Here is a 26701-nt window from a genome sequence, read left to right as displayed (position 1 = left end):
ATATTAATGTTTGTTTTAAGTGTAATGTTAGTTCCTGTAAGACATGTTGAAATGCATATTCACAAAGTAAGTACATTAATACCGATATGTATTAGTAATAAACAGTCACGTTAATAGATATCGTGATGAGCAAATTCAAAAAGGAAATATTGTGAAATAAATAATTAGAGCTTCTCATTAAGCACGATTTTAAACTATATTATCCAGCCGGTCAATATATATAGGCTATATTCGTTATTGATGTATTTACTTCACAATTGACAAAAAATCGAAGTTGTTTAAAGCATTTAGAATATTGTTTAACATAATAAATAAAAGGCACTGGCCATAGCTCGTAAACTACATCATGTTATGCTGCAGTTATTACTGAAATATTTATATGTGTAATACGAACAAAATTGTATTCAGAAAACTTCCATCAAAGAAAACACCCTCAAAAGTCATAAAACGAATCAAATGGCTAATTCATTCACAATCTCTGATATTAGAGAATGGAACAGACTTCCATCAGATGTAAGGAATTCACCCTCAACTGCCACATTCAAAAAGAAATTTGAAGCAATATCTGATAGCCTTAGCCAATGTACACCAATCTCAGGAATAATGTTTTTTTTTCTTTTTTTCCTTTCTTTCTTTCTTCACAAAGATGAGCAGTAGCAACCAAATGTAAACAGAAACTTGAGGTATGTATCTATAATACTAGGTTTGTGGGAAGGTATGGGGAGGGGGGAATGTAAGGTAGTATACTTTTAAGAATACATATATCGTTCTGTGTATGCTGTATGCGTAGTTTTCTTGTTTTTATGATAAATAGTATGAGGGTATGGCGGGGGCGGGGGTATGTAAGGGAGCATATTCATGTGTAGGGGTATATATGTGTATGTACATATGCATTAATGTAGTAATTGTAATTTTTATGGATTAGACGACAATGGTAGTACGTATATCTTGTATACATTTTAGTTGGTTGAGTGTAAGAAAAGGCAAATATAGCCTTAACTCTGCCGTTAAATAAATAAATAAATAAATAAATAAAAGTAAATTACCTTTTATGGACTTTTCATGAGAAATAACTTACGCCATATATTAAGCTTGTTAATAAAATATTTTTTGAGAGATATCAACTAAATTGCGTGAGCCATATTTGTAAGGAAATTGTAACAAAAGAAATACCTGTTGTGTAAACTTCCATGCAAAATGATTTCACAATATTCTAGAGTTAATGAAATACGAACACAATCGCTTGAGTCATTTTTGAGAAAATCGTTTAAAAACAAACTCACCCATTGTGAATGGCTTATCATGAATTGTAGGGTTATTAATGAAACATTTATTTATTAATCATGAACAAATTGGTCTAAGTCTTTTCCACAAGAATAAAAACTATCCACTGCATCAGATTGGCAACGAAGCGACATACATTTTAACGCCATAAAAATTAGTTTCTTACGATTTTCTCGAAAACTACCTTCAAGCATGTAATTTTGTTCATCTCAATGTGAGACATTGATTGATTTACAAGTATGTCTTATCTTTGGACAATATCACAGTAAAACAAAAAAATTAAGAGTATATCTCGTTAACTGGGTGAGTGTGCTGTACGTCATTAACCACACTGAATACTGTTGTCTTGCTAGTGTCATAATGAGAAGCTTGTTTAATATATACTTCAGTATCAGTTTAAGCTTAACGTACAACATACATTCTTAGAACATACATTCTTACAACATACATTTACAAAAAAGAAACTTGTTTTTTTTATCAATTTACTCAAAAACTTCGCATGAGGATTTACACTCATACATAGGCGATGAGTACGCGGGAGCTCGGGAGCTTAAGCACTCATCAAAAAATTGTAATAATAATGAAGCTGTTAAACTGGGAAATAAGACGTGTAACACGGGACGGAAAGAATTTTCCAACCATGTTAAACTAATGTCGGTGACCACAAAATATAAAAACTTGCTATTGGCGCATTCCACCCAATAAACTTTACAGATAAAGTAAACAAACACGAGTTTTCTACCCTGCCTACGGCACATCGAACGAAGGTCACGAGGTAGCAACTGCGTACTCGTACTGTGAAACAAAGAACAGTTATTCTTGAAGAATTTATTTAAAATTGAAAACCAGCAGAATTGAAGTGAAGAGAAATAATGTCTAATAATTTGTTTTTCTGCCTATTGGTATATGTCTTATCTATAGACATTTTGTTTTACGTTATACGCTAACATTATTAAATTTGTGAAATATAAACAAATTAACCTGAGTAGTTTTTGAGATATCATCTGGGAAAAACTCACCCCCAAGACTAAACCACCCCTTGCAGACTTTTCAGGACAAACAAGTTATGCCATAATGTCAGACTATTAATGAAATATGTATTTATGAAATATGAACAAAATCGTCTTACTCATTTTCGAAAAAAGTATTTCACAAAACCTTAGACCCTACCTCTCAGAGTAAACTATTCCTTGTGGATTTCCCTTGAAAAATGACCTAGAGAAAATTCCATATTTTATTTTTTACCCTTCAGTAAACTACTGTTATTTTCCGGATAGAAAGAAAATTCGAAAAACAGACGTAGGAAATCTTAAAAAAAAAAAAAAAAAAAAAAACTTAAATTTAAAATGTACTCTCGATACGTTGAACGGTATGGTCTCTAGGCGAGTGGACAACTTCATGTCGAGGACGAAGAGACGGAATAGACATCTAAAACTTCTGTTTTTGACGTAGGCCCTATATGACCCCTGAAACAGAAAAGTCCATTAAAAACTCGGATTCGATTTTTTTTTCTTTCACTATCACCATACTTTCTTTTCTCCTATTGTAGCTTGGCAATATAAACGAAACTGACAGAACTCTATCTGCTGCCTACTTAAAGTTTCTCTTGTGAATTCCCTACTTCATGCCTTAATATTCTATCAAATTTAGTTTTAGCACTTTTTTGTCTTCAGAACAAAACGTAACATTTAATTTAAATTGACTTACATTGGCAAAAATGAGGAAACGATTTTAAACTCGAGATATTTTTGTAAATAATACGAAAGATGAACCATGTATGTGTCTTAAAGGATATGGACTCTTAACTGTAAATAAAGTTCTAATAATAATTACCTCCTGAGTGCTTCAATGGCAAGTTCCTTATCTTTTCTTTGGTTTTCACTATTTTCTACTGTTTCACTTAGACACTGTCTTAATACTTGTAGTTCACTTAGAGCACATTCAAGCTTACACTGGGTTGTTTTAAGGTCACACAATGTAGTAACATTTATTTCTTGCTGTTTCTTCAGTTCAGATCGAATAATTTCTTTCTCTTTCTCTAGTTCATCTATCTTCCTGAAATGGAAAAATATATATGACAATTTGTACTAGTGAACTAGAAAACTTTGATAATAATTAATTTTAGAAAGTGATTTTTGAAGAAACAAGAGATAAATAAAATTGCAGATAACAATTTGATTAGAAGTACCTGGCTTATTAGAAATAAAAACAAACGATGTTTTACATCAAATTTGCAACAAAATAAATTGATGCATAGAAAGATTTATTATACTTTCTTGGACCAAAGAAGAAAAAAAATCATTGATTTAAAAGGTAAAACAATATTGTATGTACATATATATAATATGCATAAATGAAATTTTTAATCGTTAACAATTTTTAAACTATCATCAATTAAAAATTAACTCCTGGAAAATTTCATTGATTAAATTTAAAATTAACAAAATTTTTAATTGATTATTTTTTTTATTTTTTAACGGATTAATTACAAGCCTGTTATACAATAATAGTGCAACAGAAGGAGTAAGTATCTAATGAAGAACCTTTAAACAAATGACTAATATTATTTACAAAAGAAGAATTGATCATTGATAAGGGATACAATTATGATGTTGATTAACTTCCGCAATCTATCTAACTGCCAATGCAATTCGATTCGTTCCTAAATAAATAAATTTAAAATTTATACGAGGATTGCACTGAAAGTTTCAGGAATCACGTACTGAGAACGATGTAATGTGTTAGATTTTGATGTAGTTATAAACTATCATCTTTGTTCACTCTAAATGCAAAATCGTATGTAATTCTGAGTCTTTGTCGTTGCAGGGCATCCAAAAATGGACCTGACAAGAGAGCTAAAGGTTAACAGCAAGACTGTGTTCGTCGGATGACTGCTACTTTTCCTGATAAAGTCCCATCTCAGAGGACAATTTACAGGTGGCTTCAGGAATTCAGATGTGGTCGGGTCAGCCTGAGTGATGAGGATCGTGCAGGTTGTCCATCGACAGCCGTTGTGTCCAAAACATTGAAGCTGTTCGTGAATTAATTAACACTGATCGACATGTGACGTATCGCGATATTCAGGGCACCTTAAGCATTGGCATAAGCTAGGTACAAACAATATTGCATGATCTTTTAGGTGTAATAAACTTTGTGTTCTTTGGATCCTACACAATCTAACTCAAGCACAAAAAGAGAACCTTGGGAAGTGATGAAAAACTATGACGAAACAGCTCAAGTCTTGATCATTTAATTTAGTGTTCAAATGATGAAATTTGGATTTATGCATACGAACTGGAAACAAAGCAACAATCTACTCCAGCTGTGTAGGTGTTCCGCGATGAACCTAAACCAACCAAAGTTGTTCGTGCACGCAGTGTCTCCAAGCAAATGATTGCATAATTGTTTGGTGGAGAATCGTAGAACAGTCAATACAGAATGGTACACAACCTTATGTCTATCAGAAGTGCTGAATGTGGGCAGACAGTCCAACCCCAACAGTCGAATCATTTTACATCATGATAATGCCAGCTCGCACACAGCAGCCGCCACAAGTGATTTTCTAGACCAGGAAAACGTCGAAGTCATGACGCATTCGGCTTATTCCCTTATTTAGCACCCAGTATTGTCTTTTTGTTCACAATAATCAAAAAACATGCTGCGTGAGAAGCTTTTGAACTCCAGAAGAAGCCATCGAGGTATACAAACTGCATGTTTCACAGGTATCAACTTCGGAGTGGCATAATTCTTTCAAGATGTGGTTCTATCGCACGAAACAATGCATTGCTGCAGAGGTGGAGTACTTTGAAAAGCAATAAAAAAAAATATGCACTTTGATGCTCTTACTTTCAATAATTTTCTCGAAACTTGCAATGCAACCCTCATAGAGGCTATAAATTAAAAGTTATTTTTACACCAAAATTTCATTTTTTAAGAATAAATGAGTGAGTGAAATAATAGAAACTACAGGAGTGATAATTCATTGTAAATCTACAAAGATTAATTATAAATTTTGCATTTCCTTTGAAATATATGCCAAAGTTAAAACATTAAGAAAGAAATAGATAAAGAGAAAACAACCTATTAGACTTGGAATGTTGTAGTAATTGCTGCCAGACTTATATCTAAGCATATTTATAATTTATGGTTGGGTATTTGATCTCTGATCAACGAACTGCTCAAATGATATATAGCACTGAAACAATTTACCTGTCCTTATCGAAATGATAACTATAATAATATAATTACAATACAGACTCTCTCATTGATTGTTATGTTAAACTACATGAAATAGTAGAAAAATACCATACCTTTTAGCAGCTTCTACATCTTGAATAGCATTTTTAAGAGGGTTGTAAAATTTATCTATGATTCCGCTCTCATTTGATTGTCTAGAAAATAACTTATTGATATATGTTATATCAGGATACTGTAAGAAATTAAATAAAAAATATGTATTTTATCTTGTAAATCAACTAACAATTTATTTGTAAGTTAAATGGTAATAAAGAGTTACTCAGTCAGTTATGTAAAAGTGATTAAAAATATTAAATATTATATTGAACAATTAAACTTTTTAAAAACTGAAAACAGTGTACAATTTTTTCTTTGTCAGATAGTATATCTACAAAGCGGAATTCCTAAATTTCTCAACACAACACAAAGACAAATATATTTCAACAAATAATTTTATTGTCATTCATTGTGAATTCAAATCATCCAACTTTATGAACACAATGTCTCCCTCCTTCAAATGCACTTGACCACTAATTAGTTTTCACTTTCTTATATCTCTTATTACGTATAAAGTTGATTCTGCCAACGAACATCGTTGTATTTCGTTATGCTTGGTAATTCCACAAACCACATTAGCATTTAGATATGACAGGGTTCTCTCTTTGTTTTCCGATGAGAACAAATTATTCAAAAAGTTTTTAACATCCTGATCAGTAACGGAATTGGAACTCTATTTACAAAACACTTAATAATAAAACAAGTTACGCTAACTACAGTGTCTATACAAGTTTTATCCTTTAGGCATGTGTTATTATTTTTTAGCGCTTCAGCAACATACAAAAAATAAGTTCCAATCAATAAGTCAACGTAAAGGCTCCCAACAATAAACATACAAATCGTGCACACTGGCATTTATTATTGTGCTTAACCTACCAAATCACTTCAATCTTGTTTTAATATTATCTTTAAACCTAGATAATACTACATGTTAATTATTAGTTTCCTATTAGAATAATTACAGCAATTTTAACTCATGCTTCTTTAGTTCAGTTTCATGAAACTAAAAATCTTATTTTTCTACTGTATCGAACCTAAGACTTCGTAGCTAATACAGTTATTTTTACAAATAGAGAAATTATTTCACGACGAGCAGATACGTTGCCAGCTTGTGCTGAAGAAGAATGTAGATTTGATGGGGCGAAGATATCGGAACAAGTAAAATTCCATAGAAGTGCTTTTCCTTTCTTGCACGGTATTAGGGTCATACCATCTGGCCTCTTACCGTCTGCACGACTGCATCCCAACGGTTCACGTATAGAAGGAGCGCCTGCTGAAATTAGTGTTCTCATGATAATGTTGTTCACACTGGACATAAAATAAATAGAGAAATTATTGTAAATTCAGAATATTATACATGATTATATTAGTAGACGACCTAATGATCTGTTAAGAAATCGAAGAAAAAGTGCAAATATCTTGGAACAGAAGTACAGGTAAAAATGGCATCCCAATAAACGAAAAGTGAAGCTCTTATTATAACAAGAAACAAAAATCTACAAGACAAACAAATAAAACCTTCGAGGAGGAAAGAAAGTTTCCAGGTGCTTAAATTCGGAAGTGATACCAGATAATACAATCAGAGAACTAATTACTAGCGGCTGCAATAAGGTGAGAAATTTTACCAAAGATAACCTTTTATATGGACTCAGAATATACCCAGTAAAGCTAATATGACTATTATAGAATGCATACTTTGTATCTATAATAACCTTCATACTCTGCGAAAGTGCGAATAATGGCTAAAAGAGAGTGTAGCGAAACTCAAACAATAAATTAGGTTATTAAGAAGTATATCGGAACGACAAGAAAAGGTTGAATAAAAAATGATGACAACAGGACTTTCAAGCCAGAGAGTGTTCGAGAAAGAGTAGAAAAATTCAGGCTGTTCCCATGAACTTGTCGGAACAACAACAGAAGAACGCTTACCTAGAAAGTTTCTTTACATGAACATGACGAAAAGTGAACGAAAGGAAAACCAAGAGACACGTGGTAGTGTAAAGTAAAAAAAAAAAAAAAAAAGATTGGAAAAGGGGGAATACGATGGCAAAATATCCAAGATGTAGAATGATGGAATAGAAGAAATTATTGGAGAGACCTCGTATACAACCAGATCCGATAACAAGCTGGAATCTGAAATTTATGATGATAAGGGAGTTCGAAGTCTTTTTTAGAAAAATTAATTATAGTTTCATTATGAGTAAAAAAGAAGCAAGTAAAATCAAAGAAGGTGTTTCATAATAAAGATGCATGATTACTAATTTATTTGAGAATGTGACAAAGATTGAGTTAACAGGACTAAATTGTTAATTATTACTACTGCTTCTCTTTTCATCACAGAACTATATGAAACATGAATATATAGGAAAACACGGAATTCAAATCACATGAAATTTTGTCGGGAATCAAATCAAGGTCTCCCACGCCAAAGATGAAAAGGTTTATCGTATGTTTAGTAACAAATGCAGAAAAACAGTAGGGAAAAATTAGAATTTAATTTTGGTTTACGAAGTAGGTGAAAAAGAAGAATAAAATAACTTAGATCTGTTTTATGTTTTTGATGCTTCACTTTAGAATGAAGAGTTTCATTTATGGAAATTAGTTTAATAGTGTACACTGTGGTTTATCATGAAATATATAACTTAATATATAGCGCTATCAGAGACAGAAACACAAAATACGGAAGAAACTAAGCTAACAACAACTTCAATTTACGTATTAAAAACTCACTAATTGATGTTTTCTCCAGATCTCAGAAACGACTCCTTAATTCCAGAGCCTCAGCCAATGACCTGAACCGACACCAAAATTTTTGAATCCGCTTTGTTTCAAAAATCTATATTATTTTGTGATTCTTAAAGAATTTGCATAAAAGTTTCCTGTAGAAACCATGTTATTTCTGCTTACATCTTTACATTTTGAGAGACACCAACGTCCTACCTTTCATTATACAAATTGTATTCCAAGCATATCTTCTCTTAAAATGATGAAAGAAATATTTAACATGATGCCCACTATATAAAGAGTAATATAACTTTATTAAATAGAAATATAGCTACAAAAGAATATGAATCATCCTTCATGAAGAACAAATTGAATGAATAAGTAAGACAAAAGTTAAAATAAAGGAAAATATACTAACAATAAATCATCTCTAAAAAATTTCTAATCTTCTTGTAACTTCTCTGTGTTTAGACTTACTTCTCTTTAATAAAGGTGATAAGTTTAAGGAATTGATGCGTTGTTTCCTTTGGGTTTTCATTTACATATTTTAGGGAGCTCGAAATGTCCTACATTTTTTGATCGGCTATTGTGTAAAGAAAAATACAGATACGAATAATAGATGAGAGATAACAGTAGAAATTTAAAAAAAAAAATGGAAACGTAATAAAATATATTCATATGCATAAATAATCAAACCTGTTCTTTCACCAGCACCCTATACATAGTTTTCTAATAAATAAAGGTGTAATTCGTATCTAAATTTTAATATTATTTAATTATATTGTTACCAATTTCTGAGAACTTTTTTCTTCTCCAATTTGCATCCGTGAAGCAGAACTGTCTACGACTGGATTTTCTTCATATTCAATAACATTAGTAGAATCTTGTGCTAAGTTTGATGTCTTCTGTTGTGAATGTTTTAGACAAGCTAGAGCACAAGAAATAAATGGTTGTGAATAAAGTTGACACTTGAGACATAAAATATTTTAAATGGATATTCTAGAAGTTGCATTAATTAGGCCAAAGTGGGAGCGCTTATAGTTTTACTTTCCTTCTAAACTTTTCCCACGCATTTTCACATAAAGATTAGACAAAAATGTATTTGATCCAGATAAGTTTTCACTGTACCCATGTTTAAGATGTTACTCAAGAACGCTATATCCAAATATTTTACTATATAACAATTTTACTTAATTTTTGTTGTACAGTGCTATTAATTTAGAATTAGTATCGTACTACTTAAATTACTGTTACATTTTCTACGTAATAATTACTCTTTTTCTTTAATTAGAATAGGTGATAGAATAATTTGTATGTAATATTTCTTATGGTGTGTAAACATTGAATAACGCTAAGACAGGGGTGGATCCAGGGGGCAATCGCCCCCCCCCCAGAAGAGGAAACTTTCTTATTTTTTATATATAAATAAACCCATCCCAAAGTTTGGAGCCCTTAAAAGTGGCAGTATGACAACCCACCGCCCCTTCCCCAGAAGCCGGTCCTGGATCCGCCCCTGCGCTAAGGAGAGTTCTTCAGTTATAGGGTGACAGAAAGCTGATTAATCTGAGCATAGTTTATACTGAAGCATTTATATCTAGCATTTGGGCGAAAATAATAATTAAAAGAAAAAAGAGTGTTTAGCATTTTCGAATTATGTTTGAAAATATTTATTTTACCTTTATTCAAATAACAATAGGGACCGCGGCGGCTCAGTGTTAGAGCGTTCACTTCTGGTGTGTGAATTTCGTGCTTCTGTTAAATGCGCTTTGTGGTAGACAAACATCATGTTTGTGGGTTTGTGGGTTTCGTTTCCTTCTACTTCCTTCATTCCATAATTTCGTTCATTATCATCATCACCATCTTTCTTATCCTTGGAGCATAATTGTGGGACGTGAAATTAATAATACTCTGGTTTGTTATTTGGACTTTAATAATATCTGTTTTCATTACAGAGGCCAAATAAAACGGGATATATCTATCGTACTACCTTTTAACTGAGACTTAACACCCTCACCAGGAATCCTATACCGAAAAACAACAACAGCAACAACAACAACAACAACAAAACTGTCAAGCATCACAAGTAAAACCTATTCTTTGAATTCTCTTGCAGTAAAGTACCCTGGTGAGTTAATAAAAAAGCTACCTATCCTTTTCTTAGTTTAACGTCCCGCGAATATGCTCCAAGTCTAAGGGAGACGGTGAATACGATACTGAATGGTGGAATGAAGAAAGTTGGAAAACTCAGATAACATCCCACATACTGTGTTTATAGCTCCATTTGGCTCCCTGAGTTGAGTTGAGTTGAGTTGATTTTGAGTTTAACGTCCCTCTCAGCAGCGAGGCTATATGGGACGGCACTTACTGATTAACGTGGAATCTGAATCATATAAGCTCCCGCCAAGAATCGAACCCGGGCCTTCCACGCGTTTTTTGTTTTTGTTTTTTTTTTTTTTTTTCGGCTCCCGGAATATGAATACTGCAGTAAAACTGAGACAGTGATTTTCAATCGCCGATCTGCAAAATCTTTTAACGGTTCTAAGTAAGTTTCATGTTCAGTACCTTCAAAGTGTGTAGTTGTTTAATCACCATGCTGTTTTACCTTGTTATAAAAACCTCGTAAAGGATATAAACAACTTTAGTTCATTTGAACAAGTATTTTTAATTTGTAATGAACTAAATGATATTTATTTGATCAAGTAGTTCAAAAGCTAGCTACATCTTTCAAACAAGAAATGCTATGGGAAAAGGAGGAAGCAAAATATTTGTGAATGATGTAAGACAGGATCGGTCAAACAGACGATTCTTGTTGAGTATCGAGTAGATAGCGAAACTTGTTTTAAAAAGTTATACTGTCCTAAAAGAGTCCTTACATATCAAATACTTTTTTAAAAGCAACTTTCAATTCAAGTAAAGTTATTTCGAGTAAGAAGCGGAAAACACATTTTCATGAAGAATGGAAATATGATCTCTTCTTTATTAAAGGATAAATGTGTGTGTTTCTTAAGCAACTATTATGTCCCTGTGACAATGAAAGTTAATTTGACAAAGACTAGGTTCTGCCTAATGACCCTCTATCAGTTTACAACACAATTTTAAATTAATCTTATCTTTATGCAGAATAGGAATTCCTGTTCTGCATAATTCTCGCAAATGGGATATTTAAATTTGAATAAATTTATTAGTACCTATTTTTCCTTGATTTTCAAATATCATTCCAAAACTCTTTAAATTAAATTTGAGCGCATGAGTGAGGGGCGTAAGTTGAATTCATGAGTGGAACGAAATGTTTTATGTGATCAAACAGCCCTAAAAATCACTTTTAGTACAGGGTGTCCAATATACAATGCAACCCGGAGTTTGGGATAGTAGAACTTTTGAACTGGAAACGGTACACAAATAATGGTTATACCAAAATGAAGCCTTGTTCATGTATATATTTTTAAACTAGGAAGCAACGATTGAAGTACACTAGGAACCACATAGTGTTGCCAGATGTTAAAGAAGGTGTAAATCAATTTTTTACAAGTCACGTAAATTGATTCATAACTCATACGTATAGATGTTCTGTTGTTAATTTTCAGTTTGTATAGTTGGAGTAGCTTGGAAACTATGGAATGGAAAGACGAATTTTTCATTTCCACCGATAACTAATCGGATGAGGTCTCTGTAAGGGGTTACTAGGGAAAACGTGTTTTTCATAAATTAACAATCTGAATTGGCAACAGTGCTGACGTTTCAGTGCATCAAAAGGTGTAAGGATCTGTCTACATTACACTATTCCTGAAAACAATGAAAAACAAACTTTGAACTTATCATGATAAAACTTATACTTACATGCATCCGGTAACACTGCTATTCATTGAATCAAAACGGGGGCACTTCCAGAATCTGCCATAGAACTGACAATTCAGTTCGTGATGAATAGCAATGTTGCGGATCCACGGGGGGGGGGGGGCGATCGGAGTGATCGCCTTCCCTAGAAGAAGAAACTTTCTTATTTTATATACATAAATAAAACCAATCCCAGAGTTTGGAACTCTTAAAAGTAGGTCTAAGTTGCAGTATTATAACCCCCCTCCCAGAAGTCCGTCCTGGATCCGCCCCAGTGACAAAGCGTGCCCGTGTCTGGACTGGATGAATTCTTATAATCATTTGAAAAGTGTTGAGGGAATTAAAATATTTTGGTATTAACCGAGCATTATCGGAAAAAGTTTTTTCTCTTTAATAGTATCAAGGTAATTGGTCCACCACACTATGACAAAATTTCATTTAAGAGTTCTTTTGTATAAAAGAGAGACCTGAACAACGAAACAATTAAAATAACAAATGAAAACTACTCTCACAAAGAGATATCCAAATTCGCGAGCCCGGCTCCTGAGAAATATCAATGAGCACGTACACGAACCCATCTGAGCCCAAGATTTATAAGTGGATAGCTCTAATGAGGCTAGTGTGCTTAAGCATATGCAAGTCTTATTAAGGACAACAAGCCCTACCTTGAGCTTTATGGAAGTTAGTGAGCGCGATACTCATTCAGGTCAGTGAATCTGTGCCCAAGTGAGCCCCATTGAGGATAGTGAACCTGTAAGCAAGTGAACCCATTGGAGGACAGTGACCTTGTGCCCAAATGAGGCGCGATTACTAAGTGGTCGTTTCTACCGAAAAGCTGAGATTAAATGTTTAGCACTGATGGGTATACGTCTATTAAATAAAGGAGGCGGATTATATGAGTGGAAGTAAGTGATTATAGACGTGTTCGTGACATGAAAATTTTAGGAACGAACGGAAAACACTCCTCTCAACGTGGGTATTGACGCCCTCCAGAATGTGCCCTGATTTCCAAGGGAGCACTTGAACAAAAGGGATGATAGGGTTATTTGATGGAATATTATACCTCTTTCTTATTATGACAAAAGCCATTATGTATTTTACAAATTATCAAAAGTTTAGACTTTTTTTAAAAAAAAAAACTAATAATAATCTAGATTTCTCAAGGCTGGTTTTAAGAATTGAAACCGTTTTCTGCTTCTTAGACTGCTTCGTCCAAATCTTATATTCAGCTCTGTCCATTAGTGGATTGGATTAAGATGAGGGTAAGAGCTCAGGGCAATCACATTTAGCCAGGGGGATGCTAGGCTCGGAAAGGTTGCGAGCCATTGCCGTAGATTGCCATGAAAAGTTACAATCTCCAGAGTTGCATCAAGAACTTTTAAAATTCATAGCACTTAATAGTATTGAAACTTTTTTAAAGTGCAATTTCATTCCCATCCGAAGGTGGCGGGCCACAGAAGGTAACGCCTTCTCTGGAGCCATGAGCATTCATTTATTGGTAGTATCATTGGCAGATGGGTATCAGGATTTATTTATTGATTGATATATTTATCTGGTTAAGCATACAGAAGGTGACCTGAGCATAGCATGTAATATATATGTTGTAATGAAATCCAGGTTACAGAACACAAGGATATATGATGTTAGTTACGACGATGGAGTTGATCTTCTGCTCTGGGGGTACTCAGAGCGGGTTTAGATACTTGGAGCCCTGTTAGAAAACAAAAGAGTGCCTTTATGAAATTATGTGCAATGGGTGTATGGATGGGGACAATATATACAACGACAAGGGTTATAGTGAGCGGTGACCTGATCATGTTATGGATAGCAAGAAGATGATCTAACGGTGAATATGCGTAACGTGGTAGAGCTGGAGTCTGGTCTAAGAGGTCAGGGAGAATCGGATGAGCGTCTGCTATACGACATTGAATATAACGAGAGCGAAGGCTGTACAGATGTGGTTAGAGTATTGATATAGATGTGCAACAATAGACTTCTTGTGTTGGTGTCCATGGTGGTAAGGAATAAACAATGCGTAAGATATGGCGTTCCAAGACTTGTAGTTTGAAACAAAAGTCCTCCATAGAAATAATGATAGTCTATGCCTATTAATTTAATTTCAGAAAAGCTGAAAATGATAAAAGAAAATCAGGAGATCTTGAAAGCAACAGCAATTGTCGAGAAAATAATTAGTAATTAATTTCCCTTAAATCTAAATATCCCTTTTTGCAAAGATGAGGCAGAAAGGAAATTAGGCAGAACATGAATTCCTGTTTTGCCTAAAGATAAGATTAGATAGAAAATGTGTTACAAGGTGCTGAAGGGTCATTAGGCAGAACAGGAAGACACCGCATTACACAAGAAGAAATGTAACTCCGACTTTTCTTCTGAAAGTGAATTAAGAAAAATGAAAGTGCAGCGTTATTGGCAGTTGCACATAGGTAGATTGTCAATGATTTTCACAGTCCGAAGTACTGTAGATCACTGAAACAAATAAATTGTACAATAGATCATATTTTATTTTAACTTCATTTCTTGCATACATATACAAAAGCTAGTGCTAACAAAACCAATGTAGTAACCTTCTGCCTACGAGCTGGTCTGCGCTAATGAAGATAAGAAAAGTCTTGTTCGCTGAGAAGAAAGTCGCTGTGCGGATGACAGAAATACATAAGGTAAATTGGTATTCAAACGACATTCTTCCAGAAGATCGAGAGAGTGACTAGTAATGGAGCTGTATACACAGAGTGGTAGCAAACTCCACGGAAAAACTTTGGGAGGCGATTCCTTATACGAAATGAAATAAAATAGTTCTAATAAATATGCGCCGAAAACGTCTCCTTTCAGAGTTATGATCCATTGAAAATTCGATCACTTTTCAAAACTACCTAACTTAGAAACTATAGGAGCTATTCCAAGCGGTTTAAGGAATTACATAGGAACTAGTATGTGCTCTATCTAAATATCCATATTTTACCATCCTCCGTTATCGGTGAAAGGAACTGTAAAAAGGAAGTTGAGGTATAGGGATACTCCTTTAAGTACTAATGGTGCGTTCGTTTCGCTGGTATCGGTGAATTCTGAAACATGGATATTTAGATAGAGTGTATACCAGTTCCTGTGTAATTCCTTAAACCGCTTGGGATAGGCCCTATAGTTTCTAAGCCAGGGCCTATCCCATGATATTTCGAATTTTCTGTAGTTCATAACTCTGAAAGGAGACGTTTTTCGACCCATGTTTATTAGAACTTTTTTCTTTCATCTTGTATAAGGAACCGCCTCCCAAAGTTTTTCGGTAGAGTTACCTACCACCCTGTATATATATAAAAAAAATGAACATTACGCAAGTGGGAGTAGTAGCAGCTTGGACAGGACTAGTGTTGTAAAGGGTCGAAAAGAAAAACGAAAAGTTTGTGGAAAACTTTTTCCTACTAAAGCCAGGAAAAAACGGAAAATTTGGAAAAAAGAAAAATTTTAGTTTTCAATTTTTTGTATACAGTACACAGTCGTTGCATAGAGTAGAAAATTTTATACAATATCCTGTTCTTGTTGCATATAGTTATATATCTACACTATTGTTACCTCTCAACTACCTTCAAACATACTCAAAGAAAACAAGAAATTGTTCTTGGAAGACAAGATATATTCATTAACTGAGGGTTTGTTTACTTAAAGTTTAGAGTCTAATTATTTCCTTTTCACATGAAAGTTGATTAACTAATGTAATTATAAGTTCATTGTTTTCGCTATTCCACTGTTAGAGGCATTATATGAGGATTTTAGTATCAAAATCTGCCACATCCATTTCTCTTAGTTTCGAGTAATCTCGCAAAACGTCCAGTGAAGCTTCATATACACGCGTACAAAGTCCCATATTTGAACTTGTTTTTTAGTATGAAATATTAAGCTTTTGAACAAAATTCTGTTTTCATAGAATTCCTTTAGATCAAACACATAACAAGCGATATATAACTCAATTTCGGTTTAAAAAAAATGGATTTGGCGGCTTTTGATACTACGCGCCTCATTATCTACAATTTAGGGTGCTTTAACAGAATTGGATTTTTACATGACTTATAGACGAACGAATTATCTATAAAAATAAGACGCGGAAAATCATTCAATTTCGTTCAGACATTGGAAAGTTGTATCAGGTAGTAACATTTGCAAACAACATTACTCAACCTATATTTGTTGAGTGTACAACTTAGTATTCAACCTACATTTAGCACCAATATTAAGACGCACATATGTATTTTTAAATTATTGGAATTTCCATTTAAATACATAAGTAAAAGAGTATTCAACGGTTATAATGATAATAAATTTATTGTCTCTCTTAAGTAAATTAGTCATAGATTGTATCAGTTAAAATACTAATAATTATAAGTGGTATATACAAATGAGTTATCTAAGTTTGGCTGATAGTTGAATATGACCTCTCCTGCATAAAAAAGAATAGGCAACTTGCAACTTAGGAAATGGATCACAATTTTTTTTAAAAATCTGGTAAAAATTTCAAACTGTTATATTTAGAAAGAGAAGTTTCAAGAAATAATATTAATATTGAGAACAATGAAACAGAACATGGTAAATAGTAAATAATAAAGTGAGGATATAAACATAATGAATAAGGAAATTTTTAAATAAAAATTCCCGTTTCTATCATCCATAAAACCAATCCGCATAAGAAATCTCAATCTTTCAATAAATATTTTTCCAATATTTAGACACACTTGAATATTAGACATAGTTGAAAATAAATGACTTTGAAATATCCCCTATCTCATGTTTTATCTCCTCAGCAACATTTAACTAAGTATAAGTAATTCAAATCATTCAAAGAATAATAAAAGTTCAACGTCTTGAGGAGATTCCCGTATTTCCAAATCAATTAATCGATGCATTACTATAATGCGCTTTCTTTATATTGTATTAAATACGGATCTACTGGAAAGGAATGTTTCCTATCAAATTAAAATTATTGACAAAATCTCTACACATAATTTGTCGTAAATCTAAAATAGATAATTATGGATTAATTAATCCATAATTATAGATCCTTCGGTTTCTTCGAAAATAACTGAGATAGTGGTGCTAAATAGATTATAGAGTCACCTAGCTATAAACGATGATCATAGTTTCATAAAGAAAAATCCACTTTTACTGCTCAAAACATATTCATCAGTAACTCAATTCCCAACTTAGGTAAAAAAGAATCACATTATAATCTTTCATTTATAATTTAAAGCTTTTAATAGCATCCACAAAAAAAGACTAAAAGGTGTAGCGTCAGATGAATTGCAATAAATAGTTTCAGTTATTCCTAGAAAACAACCGCAAATGACCGAAGTATCAAATATTAATACGAGATGAAGTAAGGTATACAAAATAACTTCTGAATTTGCTGAAATGAAAGTCACGTTCCTAAGAACGAAGGTGTAGCACCTCATTTTTTCTTGTTTTGGCTGCCGATAAATATAATGCATAATAGGATCACTCTATGCGGATATAGAGAATACAATTGTCATCATAATAGATCCCAAGATGATACGATATAAGTAAGAAAAGGAACAGCAACTAGAATAATTGTTTTATCAACAAAAACTAAAATTAAATGTAAATAATAATAATTATAAGAAGAAGAAGAAAAAAGAAGAAGAAAAAAGAAGAAGAAAAAGAAAAAAGAAAGTATTATTAGCAACTTAAGACTCGAAGGTCACAAAAATTCGCTAGAAATAATTATAAATAATTTATTATGTAAATTAGCTCAAAATTTTCAAAAAGGAATAAAATATGAACTGACAGTAAACTCACATAGGAAAAACATGTGAATAGCATACTTTGTAGTAAACTTTTGAAAATTACTTTCTCATACTGCATCTAGTTCTAGTATTAGATGAAAATATCATTATATCATTCTATTAAGCCACATTTTAATTTTTTACTAAATATGGTGCTGCATTTTAAGATTCTCCAACTAGATTACCAAAAATATTCATGAGTCTAAAAAGAATAATTACAATAATTGTAAACATTCTTAAACGAGTGTCTGGTAAACTATTTCCAACATAGAACTTGGACAGGATTTTATGTTTATATTCAACAAGTATTCGCAATAGCTATAAAAAGAATCTGGATCTACGGTTTACCACAAATAATGAAAGATCTTAACTATGTGAAAGATAGTTAATGAATTGGAGTATAGTATTTTATAAATGGCTATTTAACATATATATAAATACTATTAAGCCTGATAAAAATTTTACAAGTCCTAAACGTGAATTATTAATGGAAATCTTTGGTACACTATTAAGGTCCTTAAAGTTTACTTTGATTATAAAAATAGTGCGCTTTATTAATCCTACTTAAATATAACTTAATTTTGGTAACATATTTTCGAATCCTAATTATGTTGATTAAATAAGAAACTATGTTTAAGATTTATTACTGCAAAAGCTGTATAAATCTTGTATTGTTTTGATATTATTAAAGAATGATCTGCTTTGTATTTAATTGTATTTTGTACTTTGGAGTATAGTATTTTGTAGTAAGCTATCTAATATATGTATAAAAACATTAAGTCTGATCAAAATTTTACAAGTTTTAAACATGAAATATTCGTAGATTCTTTTTACACTATTAAAGTCCTTAAAGTTCACTTTGATAAAAATAAGTGCACTTTTTAATACATTCTATTTAAACATAACTTAATTTTGGTAAAATATATTAAAATCTAATTATTTTGTTTGTAAATAAGAAACTGTGTTTAAGATTTATTAATACAAAACCTAATATTGTATTGTTTTAATATTATTACCGTACCATCTACTTTGTGCTTTATTGTATTTTGTACTTTGTATTATTATTAATTTGTAATACATTTACTCCTGTTAACAGATATTGATATCAAAAAGCTTGAAAGAACTCCAATTTGAATTTAAATATAAGTATTTTAGTCAGACATAGTGGACTATTGATAGGAGTAAGAGATTTTGGTGCACTTTGGAACATTTACTTTGAATGTATAAAGTTACGACTTGAGTTGGTTGCAAGATTGCACTTATAGGACCAGATGGTGAAACATGTAATTCTTGTTTGAAGTTGATACATTGTAGGGATTTGCTAAAAGCGACAGATCAGCGTTTTAATTGGATTGGTACAGTGTTCTGTGATAGCGAACATTGAGGTTATTTAAGCCATATATGCTGGTAGCTCTCTTCTAACAATATATAAACTTTGCAAAACATGCAATAAATATATCTTTGAGCTATCAGAGGAAGAATAATTGTAACTCGAGATTGGATATGATTTTAATGTTAAAATTACCTATTTCATAAATAAAATTTATGTAATGAACTTGGAGAGAGTATTTTATGAAACTAGGTTACTTTTATACCTCTCAACTCCAAACTAAACTATTACTTCCGAGTATACTCGGTGAATTTCTCCCGTTTTATATTCTGCCGAACCTTGAAATATGAAAACGATTTCTTCGTCTTCTTGCTAATGGAGATTTTCTTTTATCCCCTATTATTAAAAAATAATACTTTCATAATTTGCAATGATACACTGTTGTTATTCTTTGCATTAACAGAATCATAGTTGCCAAGAACTGTGTAAATAAATACTTTACAAAACAGTGATGGTTAACACTGTCTTGACGTGAGGATGGAATATTCTTAACCTTGCAGTCTAATAACATTACCTTTTGTTTGGATAAACGGTTTCCATCAACTTTGATCCCGTGGAAAAAAAGACACTTGCAAAATGAACACATTTTTTTTAAATAACTAGGATTAAAAAACAATCCCATCAATAACAAGAAGAAGCCATTCTCATCTTACAGGATACGAAAATTGGACATAGAATATTGTTTTAGAGCAAAGAAGTCAGTTTTGAAAATTAAATTGTCTACCTGCACAAGGTGTTAAAGAAATACATCACAGTATTTCGGCCAATCCTATTAGACTTCACTAAATAATACACTCTTTTGAAGAAAGAAAAGAAAGAGAAATTGGACAAATTAAGATAATCATTTGTAGTAGTTTACAAATATGATCTTAAAACATACACAAAAGTACAAGACAGTCAAACCAAGCGTTAGGTAACTAATTATACTATTACATATATAAAGGGAACAAAGAATAAACAATATAAATTTATAAAAAACTACAAAAAATATCAGCATTGCAAGTGAAAAGCTGGAATTGAAACAACAATTTATTTTCATAAGCAGAGCTTATGGATCAACTCAAAGCGACAACGATTTCATCAGTTATTGTAAATACAAAATAGGAAATAGTTTGTGCCTACGTCTCAAATAGAAACTTTGGATTGGAAAATCAAAGGACATAGGTTCAATAAAAAATAAAAAATAACAAGATTTTAATCTTAGAAAGAGAACAGAGAAACGAAGAGGAATATAGATCTATACTAGCTGAATATCCTGAATAATATTGACACGATTTAGATAGACACAATAACTCTTTATTATTGGTTTTGAAGCGTTAAGTAATAAGATGGACCCAGGATAAATCCAGTTTTGCAATTAACGTTTTAACCAATCTTTATTGTGTAATGTTATAACGATATTGTTATATAAATTTTGAACAACCCTCATATATGCTCATAAATTTCTTGGAATCAGTGCTCACCAAGACGGAATTCTTGGAAATGCAAAACTGCGAAGTTCCTCTCTTCCAAGTGTTTATGTGTATGTGTGTGTGTTTGTCGCCCACATCCTTCTTCGTGCAGCCTAATTTGGGAGAATTCAGAACAATGTGACGCTTCCACCCATCTCTGTACAAGCTGAATTGCGAAGCAACGAACTATATTTCATAATTTGCATATTTTATAATTACCAGTCATTATTCATTTTCATGTTTATGCCAGTATAATTATTATACTTTTAACACTCCAAGAACCAACTTATTACTTCTGATGAGAAGAGCAACTGCTTAAAAACTGAATGTTGTACAAGAAAAATTTTCTTATTAAGAAGTGTATTCCTACGCATCCATTGTGTGAGAAGAGAGTAGCGCTCACACAAGGCGCGAACAGCGGGGTTTCTGATGCGATTAAAGATGGACAACTTTACCATGCATCCCACTCAAGATTATAATTCTGTGATTGTAGTGTAACGCATATATCACGAAAAATGTGGTTTTCTTATTCTAAAATGCTGCAATTCATTACCAAGTTATTTTATACTCACAAATTAGGTTAAAGTGTATTTCAAAGGAAATCCTGCAAGGAGTGAGTAAAAGAAGAATTGTCCTTTCATGGAAGGTGCACTTCCCCAATGGATGGTGGAACAACAACATGCGAGGAAAAACCAGTTAAGGCAATGGAGCATAAATTTCCTACCTCCGATAGTTAAGTTTTCTTACTGTGAAGAGTGATTACGTTTTTTGGTCAACCAACTTTCGTAACCGTAATTACGCGTGCGGAACTTTCGCGTCTCCGTCGCGAATACGAGAAGGGGCCTAATCATTACATCATGAAAAATTTACTTTTGTTATTATAATGTGAGTGTTAATGATGATCGAAAGTTTAAAAATATAAATATCAAATATATATTCAGTGAGTGTTAATTATCATTCCAAGTAATATCACAATGGGAGTGTAAAAGTGTGCAGGTTACACAATAATATTTTGTGTTACAGGTTAAGTATTGTGCATGCATATTGTTTACAGCTTCTGCAGTGCTACGAGCTATTATTCTCCTTCTCAGAAGATATGGAGTGAGCTTACGTATATTTAACCCAATGTCCCCCGAACTGCTGTCCATGATACTGGGTGATCGTTACAGGAACAGTCAGCTGATTCTGCTGGTGCGGAAGCGGGAATGTATTACTAACACGGTGTTAAAGATAACAACCCATGGTTCGAATCCAGACTCTCACTATTGTAGTCCTCTGTTGGTTAACATATGTACTTGTGGGTTGGTATCGTCCAGTCCGAGAGTCTTGTTTCCTTTCATAAATCAGTACAAGGACGCTCAGGGATCAAACCTTATACCATTAAACTTGTTTTCTCAAACAATAACCAACAGGAACATGAACCCAGAACCCAACATTACTGTTTTAATGTTCGTAATATAAGCTGTTCGGAATTGCTGATGCATATTTCGGTCATCTCGCTATAACAGTATTATCAGGAACCAACAATTGTTAAAATTTTTATTGGTTATGGTTTATTGTATTTTTAATTAAAATCACGGAAAGTTATTAATTAATTTGTTATGGGAAAGGATGAACAATCTTTTAATTGTTTCTCTCCCTGCATTACAGTACAGATTGTTCAAATAAACAAGTGATAAGTAGTCATGATAATATATTTACATACATATTAGTGCTGAATTCTTCATATTGCATAACTGCAAAATACAATGTAAATTTATGTTACCTTATTAATTTTGCGTTACAACTTTATCTGTTTATTAAACATGCGAATGCAAATTGAACACTAAAATATCACAGCGTCATTCATAATGACGAAATCTCATGATCCATTAAACGATCACGCCCAACACACAAACTCTTCCTAGCATTTTTTCATTAAAAAATAACTTCTAGAATATTGTAGGTTTCAGTCAGTGTACCTTTGTGTTATATCCACTGATGAAATTAGATAGACTAAAAATATTGTAAACTGCTTTCTCTTACAATGTATCTTTATCTTAATAGAATTATTATTATTTAAAATTAAAATTCAAAAAGGTCACAAGTGTTTGCAAAATGATCAAAACTTTCTTTTAACCATGATTATTTTATATTGCATTTCTTCCAGATATTATGTTAATATCATTCATTTACGTCTACTTCATAAAGTGAAAAGATAAAATTATATGGAAGAATGGAAACTGTAGTTAGTTCTAATTAATGTTTTTATTAAAAAATACTTACATTGTGTCACGTCAGCGTACTGTGTTGTCAGCTCGTCAAACTTTTCTTGAAGCGAACTTAATTCTTTCATTTTATTTTCAAACATTCTCATTATATTTATTTTTTCTCTTTCATTCTTCACACAATTATCTTTTTCTTTCACCAGCAAATCTCTTAAAGTTTCTTCAGTTCGTTTGTAAGAATTCAGTTCCTCAACAAGCATTCCGTTACGAGCAAAGGATTTTCTTATTTTTTCTTCTAAATCTGCCACTTCTTGTTTTAATTTATTATTTAGTTCCTTTTCTTTGTCTAGTTTTCCTTCTGCATCACTAAGACTTTTCCGAAACCTTTCTCTATCTTCTTCTATGTTAGAGGTTTGCCTCGAGTACAACTTTTCAATAGTTTTATTCTTTTCTTCAAGTTCATCTCTTAATGATTGTAATTCCTCAGACATTTTCTCTTGAGCCTTAGTAAGACTGTCTCGTTCTTTTGCAATCTGTTGACAATTTTTCAGCATATCCTCTATTGCTGCAATGTCTTCATCAGAATCAATGGTATTTTGTTGTAACATCTCCAAAGCTTGTTTAAAACAATTACATTCTTCTACTAAGACATCCTTTTCTTTTATCTGATATCGAGTGCATTCTAATTCTTGATTTATTGAATTATATTCTAAGACAAGACGATTTAATTGCTCTGCTGCAGAATGTATAATGATTTCTTTTTTCTGTATTTCACTTTCAAGACAACGATTCAAATTCTCTTTTTCCTTTGAAATATCTTTAAGTTCTTTCTCTAATTGTTCTTTTTCTATACCACACCTCTCACATTGTTCGACTAACAACTGTATTTGTTCTCTTAATTTTCCGATTTCTTTATCCTTGTCAGAGATAGAACTTTGTAATTTCTCAATCATTTGGCGATTATTTTCAACTACCTTAGACAATGCTTCCTCTCGCTTTTCTTTTCCCCAAATTTCATTCTCCATTTGTTTAATTTTATAGTCATCCTCTAAGAGTATTTTGCGAGCCATTTCTAAGTCGGTTAATTCGCTTAACATTGTTTCTCTTTCGACTTGCAAAGAAGAAACAAGTTCTTCTTTATCCTTTCCTTGTGTCTTTAGAGTTATATTTTCCTGTTTAAGCGTGTCAACTTCTTTGCTAATTTCCTTCAATGCACTCATTGTGTTCTTATGTGTATGTGAAAGCAACCTATGAGCATGCTGTAACTTCTCGAACTCTTGAGAAATCTGTGATTTTTCAGCTTGTAATTTATTTATTTCATTTCCTAAATCACCGCACTTCTTAGCTATCTCGTTTTGATATTCAACAGATTCAAGTTTAGAATTCTGCTTTAATGCTTCTAATTCTTCTGACAGAGCTTTATTGTTAAGTTGTAATTTCTTAATTTCATTTTCATATAATTCTTTCATATTTTTGCTTTTATCACGTTCCCCGCTTAACTCCATCTCTGTTTCTTTTAGATTAATTTCCATTTTATGCAATGATTCCTGCAGCACTTGTATTCTTTCAGATAATTTTTTAATATTACCATTCTCACATCTATTAAAATGAGTAGTAAACACGTCCTTAAGTACCTGAACCATTTTCTCGTTTTGTTGGGTTGAAATATGGTCGCAGGATAGCTTATTTAATTCTTCTTCTAATGCTATCTGTGTTTGCTCTGCTTCTTTAACGTCTTCTTTTAAGAGATTGTATTCATTTACCATATTGGCTAATTTGGTTTTCAAATTTTCTTTTTCAACAAGTAGTTGGTCTGCTTTTCGTTCGAAATTGTGTTTTATCTTTTCACTTTCTTCAAACTTTGACATCAAATTATCATAATCTGACTGCAATTTTACCCTGAAAAAAATATGAATTATGATTTTTGTTTAATATCATAACGTAATGATTAAGGAAATTTTAAGTGTGCTGAGACTTTAAGAAATATTATACAGACCAGTATTTCACATAAATTTGGGAATGCGAACAATATTTTTGAAGATTATAACTGTATAGTATAATGAGATTGAGCAAAACTCATTCATAACACATTTTTCAGAAATATCTAATAATTCTTGGAAACATTTTGACTAAACGGACGATGAGATAAGGGTATGTCTGCCACCATGCGAGATGGAATAGACACGATTCAAAGCACGTAAGTAAGTACTTACGTGCTTTGAATCGTGTCTATTCCATCTCGCATGGTGGCAGACATACCCTTATCTCATCGTCCGTTTAGTCAAAATGTTTCCAAGAATTATTAGATATTTCTGAAAAATGTGTTATGAATGAGTTTTGCTCAATCTCATTATACTATACAGTTATAATCTTCAAAAATATTGTTCGCATTCCCAAATTTATGTGAAATACTGGTCTGTATAATACTTCTTCTGTGCAGAACTATCAGAAATAATTAGATTAAGGCCATACAGTGATTCTAAAAAAAAAATTTTCTACACTGACTAACTTCAATATTTTCTTATTTTGTTACTTTTGGGGCCTTTAACAATGTTACGAATTTCAAAGCATACTCATTGAGAAGCATTGGCTAGGAATGATTTCTAAAATGAAATCGACGAAAGAAACGTATAGTTTTACCCCTTAAATGTAATATGTAATGTTTGCGATAAATTGGTAATTATTAAAATAATGTAATGCTTACCTATTCTACAATATGCGTAGCTGCTAGAGAATATACTAAGAGAATTTCTCTTTTGGTAGTATGGGTGGACCATTTTATTTCTTCACCGTCAATGCTCTTTTCTTGTGTATTTTGTAAGGTAAACTTCATTTATGAATAAATAACACTTTGAGAGTTTCATTTTAAATAACTACTGTTCTTTTTTATGCTAGTATAATGGCAAGTTCGTATAATTTGTATAGTATACAGCAGTGGTAGTTAGTAGTGGTAATGCTCTACAGGCCAGAACAAAAAGAAGATACCATATTTTCGGGCTATTTTTCAGATCTCTCTTTTCCCCTTCACGAGGCTGCAGTTGGTTTGATGTGCATAAGACATACATTTTTGTATTGTGTTCAATTCTACATATCCTGCTTTTTCTTCATATTTCCAGGCAATCTGGGACTCAGCTACTAACATTTGAAAGTAATAGGAAATCTGCGTTAAAAAAAAAGGCCTTTCTTTGAAGAATAGGTTTGGTAGATAAAAGGGTAAAGAAAACATTTTCACAGTTAAAAGTCTCTCAATTCAGATATTTTATGATGGCTAGCTACACTCTTCCTGATATGTATGGAGTTTAAAAAAAGGAATAAGTCATATATTTTTCAGTTTTATTCGCGGGACAGATAAAAGATATCCGCGGGCCGTCATTTGACCATCCTTGTGTTTATTAACGTTAGGGGAACTGATATATTTTATTAAAAATTCGGATGATAACAACGGCATTGCAACTCTACGAATAATAAGTACTGGGCTAAGCTTACCAGAAATTATTTTAAATGTAATATATATATATATATATATATATACGAAATTCCATGTCTGTAAATTTAAGGGATTCCTGATACGAATCTAATTATAATAATTGCAACTCCATTTCACCCCCTTCTACGCCCAATTCCTAAAAATCTTTCCTTAGTAGTATCTTATGTTGTAACTGAAACGAATAACGTCGCTGCTGATGTCCCATTAATCCAGATCATTCTTACAAT

The 26701-nt window shown here is 32.2% G+C and overlaps 1 protein-coding gene across 2 annotated transcripts in view; it reads right to left on the bottom strand.

The window, feature by feature from the left end:
• LOC145676611 (uncharacterized) overlaps positions 1-26701 on the bottom strand; it is a 146259-nt gene that overhangs the window by 20106 nt on the left and 99452 nt on the right. For both annotated transcript variants that reach the window (XM_081747448.1, XM_081747454.1), the window contains exons 13-16: positions 23046-24886; positions 9090-9229; positions 5595-5713; positions 3118-3339 (exon numbers count right to left, since the gene is read on the bottom strand). In XM_081747448.1, coding sequence (XP_081603574.1) covers positions 3118-3339; positions 5595-5713; positions 9090-9229; positions 23046-24886 — 2322 coding nt within the window. The remainder of the gene's footprint in view (positions 1-3117; positions 3340-5594; positions 5714-9089; positions 9230-23045; positions 24887-26701) is intronic.

Source organism: Thermobia domestica, chromosome 2, assembly GCF_964235325.1.
Source record: "Thermobia domestica chromosome 2, izTheDome1.hap1.1, whole genome shotgun sequence".
Lineage (NCBI taxonomy): Eukaryota > Metazoa > Arthropoda > Insecta > Zygentoma > Lepismatidae > Thermobia > Thermobia domestica.
This window is presented reverse-complemented; position numbering and strand designations above follow the sequence as displayed.